This window comes from Lepisma saccharinum, chromosome 9, assembly GCF_977018435.1.
Source record: "Lepisma saccharinum chromosome 9, izLepSacc3.1, whole genome shotgun sequence".
In the NCBI taxonomy this organism is placed as follows: Eukaryota; Metazoa; Arthropoda; class Insecta; order Zygentoma; family Lepismatidae; genus Lepisma; species Lepisma saccharinum.
The window spans coordinates 6,303,656-6,319,404 of NC_139237.1; the positions used below are offsets into that span (position 1 = coordinate 6,303,656).

Below are 15,749 nucleotides of genomic sequence, written 5' to 3' on the forward strand. Positions count from 1 at the left end.
AGTAACTTTCAAAAAGATAGGCTGTTTAGTATTTTAATAGTTTTCTGAATTTCCATTAGAATTTCATAGGGGCAAGATGGAGTTTGATTCCCACCACCGGCATTAGAAATTCCACCTGAAGACAAGGGAAGAGGTGCTCTCTCGAAATGTAGTGCTAGAGTAAGTATAATTTAAAGCACTGTACAATGGATAATGTCCAATTAACATTGTACAAAAAATTTCAACTCTTTCTTTCATCTGGGCATTGAATGAATAAAATAGCCAAATGTCGGACACAACTGGTCTGCCCTCTGACATGACCAATGCCGTCAGTACACCTCCTAATGTTTTTTTAAAAAAAAAAAAAAAAAAAAAAAAAATTAATGAATATGCCATAATTAATCCCATAAATCATCCGTAATGCATAAAATGAATATTTTTTTTTAATTCGATATATATCCTCACAGACTATTAACACACATCAAAAAATTTTGCAAGCAATTCCACAGCTGTCCTCTATCCAGGTTTCTTTTTACTTCATACAAAAACTTTTTTACACTTTGCTAACTTTTGGTTTTGGTTTGATTTACTTGGCATTCCTGTCTCATTTGGTTAATTGCAAAGATAGGTGTATGTATGCATGTATGCCATATGTGTGTGCATGTGTTGGCCTTCATCACATTAAAAGATTTTCTCTCCAGTATCTTTTATTGCATGCTTTTTAAGACATCCATTTCGTAAAAATACTTTTATGCATGTCACACACATATATGGTTTCTTCTCCATATGAATTCTTGAAAGTTTACCAATATATAAATGGTTTCCTCCATGTCTCACACGCACCTTTGGTTATTCTCCAGCATGAGATCTTAAATGAACAATAAGATTTTTCTTTACTATAAACCCTTTGTTACATGTTGCACATGTATATGGGGTTTCACCAGTATGAATTCTGGAATGTTCATCAAGATTTCCCTTACATGTAAATGCTTTTTCACATGTCAAACACACGTATGGCTTTTCTCCAGTGTGAATTCTTGAATGTCTGACAAGATCTGTCCTCTGTGCAAATGCTTTGCTGCACAAAAAACACACATGCGGTCTGTCTCCAGAATGAAGTTTTGTATGCTGGTTAAGACTGTTTTTGTGCTTAAATGTTTTATTGCAAATTTTACAAACATATGGTCTCTCTGCTGTATGAATACTTGAATGTTTGATAAGATGTGCCTTCTGTGTAAATGCTTTGTTGCACAAAAGACACAAATGTGGCCTATCTCCAGAATGAAGTTTTTCATGACGGTTGAGATCAGGTTTCTGTGTAAACGCTTTATTGCATGTTGCGCACACATACGGTTTCTCTCCCGTGTGAGTTAATGAATGTCTGACAAGATCTGTCTTCCGCGTAAATGCTTTCTTGCACAAAAGACACACATGTGGTCTATCTCCAGAATGAAGTTTTGTATGCAGGTCAAGATCGTGTTTCTTTGTAAATCCTTTATTGCATGTTACACACACGTGTGGTTTCACTCCTGTGTGAGTTAACGAATGTCTCACCAGATCGGACTTCTGTGTAAAAGCTTTGTTGCATAAAACACACGCATGCGGTCTATGTCCAGAATGAAATTTTATATGCCGGTTAAGAATGGTTTTGTGTTTAAATGCTTTGTTGCATGTTAGGCAAACATGCGGTTTGTCTTTAGTATGAATTAACGAATGTCGGGAAAGGTCTCCCTTACGTGTAAAAGCTTTTTTACATGTTGCACACACAAATGACTTCTCTCCACTATAAAAACATTTGTGAACCTCAAAGGATTTTCTTTCATTAAAAACTCTCTCTGCAACTTCTAAATGAGATCCTTTAATCATCACCTCAGAATCAATTGAAGCTGATACTGATGGACAAGAAGACTTAAAACTTGATCCATGAGAATCTTTGTGACCGGTGTCCTTATTTGAAGCATTATCAAATTCTGCCAGACGTGAATATTTAAGCCTGTATGTCTCTTCTTTCTGGATGGAACTTCCAATTCCTGCATTGTTGTCAACTGGGTACCTAGAAGTAGATTTTGTTCATTAGTACAAATTATCTGTGATAATTCTCAGCATATACTACATAATTTATGTTAAGTCAGTTTATTACAGTTCCATGCAATCCATGCTCCTCTGAAAATCTGTCAACAAGTACAACATTTTTTGAGGCTAAGTGAGCCAAGAGCTGTTTTATTCAGGGTCATGGTAGGAGGTTGTGGAGAATATCTATTCTTTAGCAGGGATTTTTTTAGTTATTGAATTGTTTCTTCCTTGAAGTGTTATTGACTTGCTGTACTTTTGCAGGTTCTGCAAGCATTATGTACACCTCTAAAAAAATTATGAGACTGGCCTGAAATATTTACGAGGGATAGTCGGAAAAAAAGTTTACCACATGTGTATTTTCAGAAAGCGTGGAAATTTTAGGTTGGTAAAATGTTGCGGTTATATGGGCATCATCTTTCTTTTGTTGTCTGATGCATGATCTTTTTCTCACAGGGCGCCAGTGTACTGCTGTGTTGAGAAGGGCATGCAGAGCAGAGGTGTGTTGCAATCGTGGACAAAGGATGAAGTTGTTCACTACGAATGGATAGGACTTCCGGTATATCATGTGATGGATAAATAAATTATATGAAAATTTTTATTTTCCTCAAAAATGAACCAAAGTCTCTTCATCCATAAAGAGGGCATGCAGTTTTATCAACAGGGTTTCTTGAAACTTGTAAATCGGTATAAGCGCTAGAATGTCGCTGGGGACTATGTGGAAAAATAGTGTAGCAATGCCTCTTTCTGCTCATGTTATGTTCTTTATCCAGAATAAAACTCTCTGTAGATGGCAAACTAGGAAAACTTATTTTCCAACTATCCCTCGTATAACTACAGAAATCGTTAATGTGGAAATATAGCTCTTCAGAAGCCACAGAGAGCAGACAACTTTACTAGAAAAAACATAGTAGTGAATTATTTACATTCTTGCTTATATTATGAAGTCCGAAACTAATTCTAACATACTTAACCCAGGTATTAACCCATGATCGGTCACAGGTGACCGCCACACTCACTTTAAATTTTAATGGAGTGCCATTTTAACAGTATTTAAAATATTGGCCTGTGGTGCTCTCTAGCTGACTTTTAGAGTTTCATGAGCGACCTGATCACATTTTTATGAGATGACGTAAACGGCATTATTAGAAAGACTATTGTTGTGGAAATAGTGTTGTCAGAGTGAGCGCAGTGGTCAAAGTCCTACTGCCACTATTTACTCATTTTCGAGATTGGAGCTGCTCCTCCCAAATTGTCTTCATGATGCTGGATCATTTTTTTTAGCCCCCACCAGGAATCGAACCTGGGACTGCTCTTATCCATTACACAAGAGCCCATATCAAATATAAGATAAGATAATATTAGCAATTTTGCTTGTAACAAAAAATTGGAAGCATACAAAATTATTGTGAGGTTGGAAATCTCGGTAAAGGTACACCTCAAGGAAATTGCTGACAAGTCTGAACATAGAGGTGAATAATCATGAATGGTTTGTGAAAAATATACTTAACAACACACCTTGTAAAGTACTGTGGAATATGCAAAAATTAAGATTTCTTCCAATATGCAGCGAAATTGTAATCCTAACACACCCATACAAGAATCAACACATTTCAAGACACTTTAATTAAGTGATGTAATAGAGCGGCTGCTGAAATGGTCGAGAGTGTTATTTTTTTCAAGGAAATGCACAACATGGGCTCAAATCGAAACCCCTCCATTTTTTTTAAGTATTGCATTAAGATTTGTTGAATATGGAGTGTACTAATTATGTGAAATAATTGTGTTTCAGAATTGTCTGTCATAATAAACTTGATGTAGGATTTGACAAATGATTTCTTCTGCTCAGTTTTCATTCTTTTCTGATGCTAAAGTTTCAAGATATGTGCTTGGCTCTACTGTAGTTGATGGGAGTCTGTTCACCTTGATTCCACAGTATTGCCTGAAATTTCAAACGTTCGAGCACATAATTTGAAATTTGCACGGCTTCAAATAAAATGTTTTATTTTTTATTTCAGAAACTAAAAATGGGCAATAAATGATAGCACGTTTTGTTGAGTAATAACAGTGGTTCGAAGACATGCTCAAAATTTTTACTTAGCATAGAGGAACTTTTCCATTTAACCCACATAATCACAAGTCCCCAACCCAATAAATGATGTGCAGGTCTCATATTAGTAGTGAATGACAGAATAATATGGTATATAGACAGTTATCAGACATCTAATTACGATCCTTCGATACTTTCTTATATATTTTGCATGTTCTGAGAAAAATAATAATGCTGACTTCTGTCAATTTGTAGAATTTCCTGCATAGAGTAAAAATATCTCGATGGATGAGGTTTTATAGTGCATAAAACATGATGTAAATATCTCTTATGGTTTTCATGTTATAAGCATTCCAAATTTGGGCTGCGTGACTTTGGAAACACTATACACCAGAACTGAACAGAAAGTTTGCATTTAATATCCATCAACCATGTTAGGGCATGAAATAAATCTCATCTTTCCAATGCATATATTGGAACTTCAGCATCAGGAGAGAAAAAAAGCAAAGCTGAGCAAACTGAATTCTACACCAAATTAATTAATAAAACATTATGAAACAAAATTATTTCACTTAATTACAACACTTCATACTCGACCAAAATCAACACCATAATTTTAAAACAAAGGAAAATGTTTGGATTTGAGCCTGCAACATCTATTTCCTGGAAACAAAGTACAGCTCACACTCAAGCATTTTACGAAGTGTTCTACAACATCACTGGATGCAGTTGTCTTGAAATGCATTGATGGTTGTGCAAGCAACCACTTTCTCCTATATGATCACATTTTCACAGCATGTTGAAAGAAATAAAGTTTCTGTCCATTGCAGAGTACTTTGCAAGGTGCTGTTAAATATATGTCATCTATAATATTCATAATTCTCCAGGTGGAACACTATCAAGTGCAGCGTTCCCAACTTTAAAAAAAATCTGTTTTCATTTTTTAACATACATAAATGCAAATATTCTCCAACAGCATTTATCAGTTTTTCATTTTGTTCTATACTAAGAGACATTATTTTGAAATTGAGACAAAGTGAGAAAGTTGTATTTCTTGTTTGGCTTGATTTTCTTTCTGGTGAAGCAGGTCCTGAGAAATAAATACTTTGCAACTTTGAAAGCAGTTTGATTACAAGGCAATGACATCACCACTGTGCCATCTATCAAATAAAGAAATAAAATAAAATAAAAACAAAGAAAAACAAACACATAACTTGCCAAGATATGGGCTGTTCTATTTGGAAGAAAGAAAGGGAGTAGAAAAGGGCTGATCCACTTTTTGATAGGGGAGGAAGCGTAATCATTGACATTTGATATCTTTCTTAACGAAAATGGGACTGTTCTTTCCTTTTCCTTGTGTTAGTACTAGGACTGAGCCATTACCAATACTGATGTACTGGTATCGGTTGAAATTTTTCCACCAATACCATTGTTCATGAGTCCCTTTTCAGAGGTCCGTTCACCCTTCTTAGTGACAGGCTGAAAGACCTGCACAAGAAATTATGCATTTAGGTTTTTCAAAAAAGGCTTGACAAACCCCCACCCTCCTTGGAAGCAGAAGGCAGGGCAAGGTGAAAGCTGCTCCCAAACTTCTTGAAGGCATCTACCTGGTAAAAGCTGTATGGAAAAAAAAGAAAGCATTAATTTCCAATACCTGCTCACAAACTCATGGGGTAAGAAAGAGTGGACATTTCGAAAACTAGCATACTATCATGCTGGGCTGTTTCTGGACCAGATGATTGCTGAGTTCTTGAGAAAGACAGATTAAGGTCGATCTGAAAGTTATGTTTTATCTACGTTCAAGCAAGAAAGGAGGATTGTGGATAAAATAATTTCTTGTGTTTTTCTCTTCTGTGTACGGGTGTAAGGGGCGACCTTGTGGTAAGGCACCTGAAAATGAACTTAACTTTCACATAGTACACTCTGGTAACTGTAATGTTGCAGGCCAACAAGGGTCTTGTATAGAGAGAGTATAGTTTTAGATTGTCTTAAGCAATGAATTATAATTAATTAGTTTTTAAAATTTAATAATTAAGTTTTGTTAGAGGTCTGTCCTCAATTTTGTTTTAGTTAAGGGCCATATCTCCGTATTGTGTGACAAACATATGTGCTGAAGTGCCCATAACATAAAATTCAATCAATCAATTCAAACCTTCTGTGCAGGGAGAGTCTTTATGTGATGGTATAGGCCGATACCGTAGTGACTTGTTTTTATTGCAAATGGCAGAGAATAATGGAGAGCAGGGCATAAAGAAAACCGGTCAGATGAGAATCTCTCTTTTCCCTCTCCTATCAACCTAAATGACAAGAACGAATAGTGTTATCATGAAGTTGAAGAAGAAACAAAATCCGTCGACTTTTTGATGTAATCGTGAACCACATAAAAAAAATCACCAAATGTCACAATACATTTTAGAGTGTTATAATGCTACATGAGAAGAATAACTTGGGATTTATTTAATGTCATTAAAGGAACGTGATGTGATGAGTTAGTATGATTTGGTAACTAGGTAACTAGTCTGTGTTATTTTAAATTACTACTAGCTGATTGCCCAGCGTTGCCCAGGTAATTATTTATCCCAATCTTCTATTAGACAGGAAAATAATGAATTCTACTTATAGGGTAAAATGAACTTGTACTTGAACGGCATTGAGATTGTCACTATTCATCTTAGCGGTCCCGAAAACTATGGATTCCACACTAATATCGGTAGTTTTCAATTATATTTACATGTCACCCCTTCCCACCCTCAACCCTAGGGGTGCCAGGGATGTCTTGGAGTTAAACGGCATTGGGAGTGTCACTATTGATCTTAGTTACACGAAAACTATGGATTTCACACAAATATCTGCCCTTTCAGATTATTTTTACATGACAACCCTATTCCCACACCTAGGATGCCAGGGGTGTCTTGGAGTTGAACAGCATTGGGAGTGTGGCTATTCATCTTAGCGACCTCGGAAACTATGTATTCCACACTAATATCGGTCGTTTTCGATTATTTTTTACATGTCGCCCCCTTTCCACTCCCACCCCTAGGGGTATCTTAGAGTTTAACGGCATTGAGAGTGTCACTATTCATCTTAGCGACCCCAAAAACTATGCATTTCACATTAATATCGGTTGTTTTGGATTATTTTTACATGTCACCCCCTTCCCATCCCCACCCCTAGGGGTGTCAGGGGTGTCTTGGAGTTGATCGGCATTGGGAGTGTCACTATTTATCTTAGAGACTCCGAAAACTATGGATCCCACACAAATATCGGTCATTTTTTATTGTTTTTACATGTCACCCCATTCCCACCCCACAATTAGGGGTGTCAGGGGTGTCTTGGAGTTGAACAGCATTGGGAGTGTCACAATTCATCTTAGCAACCCCGAAAACTATGGATTCCACAATAGTATCGGTTGTTTTCTATTATTTTTACATGTCACCCCCTTACAACTCCTTACACCCAGGGGTGCCAGGGGTGTCTTACCCCAACAGTATTTCTTTCCAGGTTGCAAGAGATATGCGTACCAAGTTCAGTTGAAATCGCTCCAGGCGTTCGAGAGTTATGCCGGAACAAACACACACACACACACATCCATTTTTATATATTAGATGATTTGGTAACTAGCCTGTGTTATTTTAAACTGGAATTATAGAAGTATTGGTATCGGAGGGAGAGAGTATGGGTATCAGCTTAAACTTGTATCGGCTCAGTCCTAGATAGTACATATACTCATCTATAAAATGGTATACTTTGTTTTTTCCTGTTCTGATGCCTTTTTGAGATAAGCCCAGAGGTCGGAAGTAGCATGCTACTTGTAGCAGCATTCTTCTAGTTTGTAGCAAAAATCACCTCGCTACTTTTCTTGTCGGAGTTTTGCGGTAAATGTTTACATGGCAACAGTGTTTATCAGAGAAGAAGAAGAAAGGTTGCCATGCAACTGTGTAGCACGGTAACTTTGTTGTTTGTTCCTAAAGAGAAAAGTATAAATACCTTCATCTTTGGTCTCTCGTGCTCATTTGAGTATTTTGTTTGTTAGACATAGTTGAAGCTCGTGAGCCCGTTAATATTGTGCATCGCAATTGTTTTATAGCACCACGTTTTTAATAATGAGTGATACCGACAGCGAAGAATGTGGAAGCAAACCACGTGAAAAGTTACCATGGGATGAACACAATAAGTTTTTTTTACTTTCAAGAGGACAGGGAATGGAAATTTTATTGCAAGCTGTAATCTTTGCTGCATAAAAAAAAAAAAAGGTAAAGTGTTCCCCTGTGCATAGCACCACACCATGAAGGCGTATAGGGGGTGTGGGGGTAACGCCCCACACTTTCTTGATCCGGTCGTGAGTGGGGGTGATGTGATCAGCATCACGCCCCTGACCGTCTTTACCCCCCAGGGTTTCCCCCAGGTACCCATGTTATTCGACGCTGGGTAGGCGCCGGGGCCGCTTCCACCGTTAGAAAAGTTCCCGGATTTGAACCGGCCGGGGATCGAACCCGGGACCTTTAGCATGGTAGTCAGACGCGTTACCGACTGAGCCACCGCGGCCATCTTTGCTGCATAGGAAATGAATTGTCAGTAACGAACACCAGCACGTACAATATGAAAATTCACTTACAGGTAAGTGTAAAATTAAGAGATAATATAATAATGAAAGGGGTGAAATAAGCTCGGTCACATGTTTCATTACAATTTCTTGAAAGTGTGTAAATGTAGAAATAATGCAATTACATGCCACGTTGTTTACCTGCCAGTTGATAACATTTACCATGGAATTATAAATTTTAAACCATTAATTTTCTCTGCTGGTTCTATTTGGACAGTCTTTCTAACAAAGGCATGTAGATAGTGCTCACCAAAGTCGGAAAGTGGTTGGTTCATGAAATAGTATCAGATTTTCGACTTCTATCCAATGTATTACTTTGGAAGGATTAATTGAAGCATTAAAATTGTGCATAATGTGTACCTAGTTTTAGTCGAAGAAAGCTCCAACTGTGCACCAATTTCATACTGTAAAATCGATAGTATGGGCGAAAACTTTTTAAATCTGACAAAATTAAACCCCCCAAAAGCTTTGGGTGATATGTTGAGCAGGGGGCATAAATTCGCTGTAAAGAACGAACGGTTTGTGAAAGAGGAGGTTGTTATCGCCACGGAGAAAATTATCGGGAAGTTAGACGAGAAAGAAGATAAGTCCAAAGTCAGGCAGGGTGTAAGTGAGATTATTGATGAATACATGTTGAGTCAAATTAAGAGAGGGTGTGTTTCCAGGGGTGGGAATAGAACGCAAAAAGAGAAAAATGACCGGAGAATTAGGGATGATTTAAACACTGTGAAAAAATGGGCCAAAGATAATAATGTGTATCTCATTTGATCTGACAAAGAAAATAAGATGGTAGTAATAGAAAAAGGCGTATATCAAAGTAAGTTAGAAGAATGCTTTCTAAATAATGATTTCGAAATGGTTAATGGGAACCCAATTAGTAAAATTAGAAATGAGATTAGACGTGGGATAGAAACCAGCATAACCTTAGGCAGCGGGGAAAAGAAGAAGCTCATTAAAGAAGAGAAGGAGGGGAATATCCCCACAGCATTCGGCATTCCAAAAACGCACAAGGCACTGATCCCACTTAGACCAATAATCCCCACCTATGAACACCAAGGTTATGGGTTGGCAAAGGAATTAATTAAAAGAATGAAGAAGATTAATGTTAACACCCAGTATAGCGTTAAAAACTCCTTTGAGGTAAAAAAGTCAATTGAAAATTTAGAAATCGGGAGGGATGACCAAATTAGCAGTTTTGATGTAACAAATTTGTACCCTAGTGTACCGAGAGAGAAAGCCGGTGACTGCCTTCAAAGATGGCTACTAGACCATGGCGTGGATATATTGGTAGCATGGGAATATGTCAGGTGGTTTTTTCTTGTAACCGGGTACAATTATTTCCGCGTAAACGATAAGATTTTTCGACAGAAAGAAGGGTTAGCGATGGGCAACCCGATATCGGGTTTTGCGGCAAACATTTTCTTGCATTACTTAGAAAAAGGGGTTATGGAAAGGGTGGGAGTAGACATAAAATATTACTGTAGGTATGTGGACGATATCCTTGTAGTTGGAAAAGAAAAAGATCTTAACACCCTTTTTGTGGAGTTAGGAAAACAAGAGGACAGAATAAGCTTCACTAGGGAGAATTCGGTGGAAGGTAATATCAACTACCTGGACCTAAGTATTACTAAAACTGAAAAGGGGATAAAGACAGGGGTGTTTCACAAACCCCTGGCAGGCAGTCTTTATATTAATAAGGCATCGGAACATTCAAGTAGGGTCAAATCGAATGCTTATTTAAACTTTTTCATAAGGGCTGAGAGGTTATGCAATAATGCCGTAGAAAAAGAAAAAGAAATATCGTGGATAATAGAGGTAGGAATGAAGAATGGATTTTCCGAATATGAAATGAACGTGTTAGCTAGGAGAGCAAGGAAGAATATTTCAAAGGGGAACCCCGATTCTGATAGCAGATTAGAAAAGGAGGAAAAAGAGGAGGGAGGGTTGGATAGTAAAGTTAACTATGTTGGGATACCGTACTGTAAAGGGCTCACTGAGAAAATTGAAAAAACAGTGAAAAAGTATGGTGTGAAATGCGGGACGAGAGCACCTAGAAATATTGAAAAGCATTTCACGGATTATAAGAGGGGGGTAAAAATTCGAGATAACCCTGATGAACAAAAAGGGGTGTATAGAATTGAATGCAATTGCGGGATGGAATATATTGGACAAACCGGCCGGAGCATGCGTATTAGATGGGGCGAACATGATAAGAACATCAAAGAAAGCGATCCGAAAACGGGGCTTGCAGAGCATATAATAAACAGTGGGCATAGAATAATAAAAAGAGATGTTATCAAAAAAAGTAATAGTAAATTGGATAGGAACGTGTATGAAACGGCATTGATATGCGCGGGACACAGAAATAAACTGAACCGGGACGAGGGCAATTTAGATGACGTATGGATTAGCTTTTTTAAAAAGTGGGACAATTTGAATAATAAAAGGGCCCCGATGGGCTTCCATGTCACATCGGAAGTAAGGAAAGCAGCCGAGGTGGAACGGGAATTTTCCTTGGATTGGTGACGAGGGGAAGAAAAAGAGAGGGGAGGGATCTATCGTGGGAGGGGAAGTACCACTCCGCTGCGCGGTGCCATCTGCCCGCTCGCTTCACCTTGACAGGGAGCTTAGGCTTTCAACGGCCACTCCAGTTTACCGTAGCGGTGGTTTTACATGTTTTATTGTGAGTTTTAAGGGGTTTTTAGCAAAGTGGTTTTAATTCTGTATAGGTCAAGCACTATGAAGCGTTTTTAACCCGAACCTTTTACCCAGTATCCTTACATGACACTTCTCTGACATGGCTTGATATTCCGAGCTGAAAACGACAACCTGAGGAAGGAAGCAGTAAAGCTTCCGAAACGTCGTCCACGTAAGAATACATACTCACTTGCGTAAGTAGACCAATTTGAATGCTCTAACGTATTTTTGTGTAAAGTAATTTCCAAAGTTTATGTGCTCATAAAGTTGAGGTGTGTGTGTTAACCTCAACTTGGAAATATTCGCCCGTAAATAGTGAGACCCGAATATAAAGTGCTTATCTAACCTACTTGCTTGGCCGAATCATTTTCTCATGAATATAGTAATATTTTGGGCATAATCTGCCATTTTGTGTAATTTATTTGGAATACACCATTAGGTCAGTGCAAATTGTCCAACGTACTGTTCTTTCCAACCTTTTTGAAGAGCACAAAATATTGTAGACCATTTACGAAATGTTTATTGCTTGGAATTTTGACCGACGTCCTCAATTGAAGTTATTTTTCTTCTCGCTTAAATAAGCATTTTCAAAGGGATTGCAGAGAATTTCACAGTGTGAAAATTGAAATTTACAGTTATGATGAATTTAATACCATTTTCACTAATCAGGAGCTACTACAATGTGGAGTTCTTAAGTCAATGTGGTGTTCATTGTCATTTAATATCATGCACGTGTGATATGACCACAAACAACATAAAAAAATGGCTGCGACTATTTTCACCAGGTGGTGGAAATAGCATATGAGGCTATTTTCACCAGGTGCTGCTAAGAATAGATTATGGGGCTATTTTCATCAGCAAAAGTAAATACCTGACCATAGCATTGTATTTGGCGCAAGTTCCTTTTGTTACATTGCGATTTCATCATGCTACGAATGTAATTTTTATATGGTTCGATTTAAGTCAGTTAACACATACTGTGGAGTTTCAGTGATTACTTAAGATTTTGTTCAATATATGCTTTCATAGTTATGTTAGGTGGGCCAGGTTTGGTTTTCTTAGCATCAAAGTAAAGTCCATACATGCATTCTACTAAGCTTCCGATTTACTTCTACATTAATTCCCACTAGTCTACAATACTTAACATTTGCTTGACAATGGAAAATGCATTGTGCATGGGAAGCATGCATGCTTGCCTAAGGTAATTTTTAAGTTATTTTTTTTCAACATAAATAACTTTTTTCGAAATCCAAACAGTGCTCATTACGTTAAGGAAGGTTCAAATTTCGTGTGATAATGATTGCCAAAATTCTACGATAATTAGTCTTCCTGCTAGGATAATTTGAAAAAACAATTTGAACCGTTATCCACATTGTAATCAAGGAGTCCCAAGTTCAATACACATTGTAGTTAAGATCCTATTTTAAAATGTAGGCCCTCTCCCGAATAGCCTAACTGTGCATAAAGTGGACTTAAAATCTCATTGGCAGTAGAACTTAAGATACTGCTAAGGAGTTCATTAAAAATAAAAATTGGTGCAACTACTACTGTCACAAAGTAGTGAGGATAGCAGCAAGTGCTAAGACCAGAAATTACATGATCTGGTGTTGGGAAGTATTTACAGAAATAATTTTAATGCTGAAAGTGACCTGCCTAACCTAACAACAAAAGCATAAGGAATGCAATGCCCCTTCATACTTATGTCATGTGACATACCAATTCATATTAGAACACCTTGTGGTATTTTTCCAACTTCATAGTGTGAAGAAAAATTACTTGTTGCTGTCCATACGAAAATAAATGCACGTTGACATAAGCTTCTTACACATCAACAACTAAAGAATGCACATACATGTAGCAGGCCAGGTTGTAGATCATATACATGCGCCGTTTAAATTCTGGTGAAAATAGCTCAAAAGCTAGCTTCACCACCTGGTGAAAATAGTTCTCCATAATAAAATATATGTATAGAGAGCCATTGAACATAATTGCAAAACCTCATAAGAATTACTTTCTTGTAGTTGAAAGTTCTTCCTGCCCCTCCAATAAATATCTCTGAGCTAAAAGAAGAACTTTATTGTAGTGAAAATGTTGAGACTGTGAGTAAAGTGTACAGATAGGTATCTGAGTAGCCATAGCCTGGAATGATGTTGAAGTGACATTTTCTCATTACCTGATTTCACAAACATTGAGACATTTGTATTACTTTATGAATCTGGGGTCCTGGATTTTATGAAATTTCTAGTTAACTTACTTCTCAGGAGTAGACTGAATACCACTTTTCATGTTTTTCAGCAAGAGTAGAGCTGTAGGTGGTGTGAACCAAAATTGTTGATCCCACCCCTCTCCAAGGGTTTCAAATGAATAAAAATATATTAGTTATTATTCTTATTCACAGCTTTCATTCTTTCTAGTGTAATTAAACACTTATTTTAAAATTTAAAATACTGCTTTGATATGGAATTCATAGCTAGACAAAAAATGAAATTAACTAATCAGTTTTTTTAGTGCATTCTTCAAATGTCAGTTCCGTTATTAAATGTAATGTATGCACATTCACAGAGCTAGAATATATCGATACAGATATCAACTAGGGCTCAAACCCAGTAAAACTTGATGTTAAAGTAAAAGCAAACATTTAAGTTACCACTTTGCCATTGGGTAAGCTCTAGGGCTGAGTCGATATCACTTTGAATTAATACCGATGCTTGGAAATTGTAATGATAAAAGCTTTTCGAAATATTGATTGATATCGGAAATTATTCCGCTCTAATTATTTGCATAAATTTACCAAAATTTTTGCTTTAAAATATTCATGAATATTACATGTTACGTTAATACAAAATTCAATTTTTTTTGCACATAATTCAGGCACAACTTCCAATTTTGCATAATTTCCAGGATAATTAGGCTCTGCAAAAGTGTTGTGTGGCATTTATGTGGACCCTGCATACAATCAAAGTAAATAGAACACATGCTTTCTGATCAGCTGGTATCAGCTCAGCCCTGGTAGGTGCACACATGAGGCAAAAACAAATTAATTGCTAGAAGCAATACCCAATGTCTTGTCTCATGACTGCTATTCACATTAAGGGAAGTATTTTCCCACAATATTTTGCTAGGACCAAAATTTGGAATTCCACCAAAACTACTAATAGTGAATAATTTGGATGTATATATTGTTTTCATTGCAGAATTATTTATCTTGAGACAACTTCACGTCTTTGGTTTCTGAGGTAACATGGGAGAAAGTTGCCGTGGAATTCAACAGTATTTATGCATGACAGTCTCAGCAAATTTAATTCTTATTAGAACCTTATAAATGATTGTGTGGCATTTTTCTGTATGGTAATATGTGTAAGCTTTCATCTGATAATTTTAAAACCCAAGTATTTTGTATGAAGTTCAAAATTTCAGGGATGAAATCTTGTTACTGTATCACTGTACTTTCATTTGTGCACCTATAGTCATAATGTCTTTTTCTTTAGAGAAAACATGAGCAGAAGTTGGGAGAGTTGAATAAATCCATCGAATCAAGCAGAAAGAGAAAAAGAGAGATCTGTGATAGCAACCAGCCGCAGAAGCAGTTCAAATTAAGCAACATCCAAGATGGAAAATTCTCCTTTTCAGGTGAGTTATTTGTCCGAGCATATTGATGTTTGTGATTTCTATTTTGGTTTACATAATTCTTATACCACTCATGAGTGAACTGTGACTGTGATGAATGGATAGAATAAAAGAGACAATCATATCCATACTTTACCCACGATTCAAACCAATTTATGAAGCAGGGTGGCTACTCACCAGAAATTCTGGGAATTATGCATGAATATTTTGTTCTGGAAAGTAAGGTGGAAATTTTGGATTCATTGGAATCGCACACTCTTCATATTGTTAATATATTTATTGAGGGGCGGTAGTATGTAAGGTTTGAATAGAGAAAACCTTTGCTTGCATCCTTGAATTTTTGGAAGGTTTGCCTTGAAAACCGGGAATTATACTTGAATTTCTTCACGGTCCTAGAGTGGTCACCCTGATGCTGATGCTACCAAATCCACAATAGAGACTGGCAATTTCATGATTTTCTTTTTACAATCCTTTTGTCTTCAACACAATTTTGCCATACACAGATTAGTGGCCGCGGTGGTTCAGTCGGTAACGCGTCTGACTACCATGCTCAAGGTCCCGGGTTCGATCCCCGGCCGGTTCAAATCCGGGAACTTTTCTAACGGTGGAAGCGGCCCCGGCGCCTACCCAGCGTCGAATAGCATGGGTACCTGGGGGAAACCCTGGGGGGTAAAGGCGGTCAGGGGCGTGATGCTGATCACATCACCCCTACTCACGACCGGA

At 37.3% G+C, this 15,749-nt stretch overlaps 1 protein-coding gene across 1 annotated transcript in view; it reads right to left on the reverse strand.

Moving 5' to 3' along the window:
• Positions 1–440: 440 nt before the first annotated feature.
• The window catches only part of LOC145992591 (uncharacterized), a 63,768-nt gene continuing 48,459 nt past the window's right edge, over positions 441–15,749 (reverse strand). The window contains exon 4 of the mRNA XM_083128947.1: positions 441–2,032. Coding sequence (XP_082985073.1) covers positions 829–2,032 — 1,204 coding nt within the window. The 3' untranslated portion in view covers positions 441–828. The remainder of the gene's footprint in view (positions 2,033–15,749) is intronic.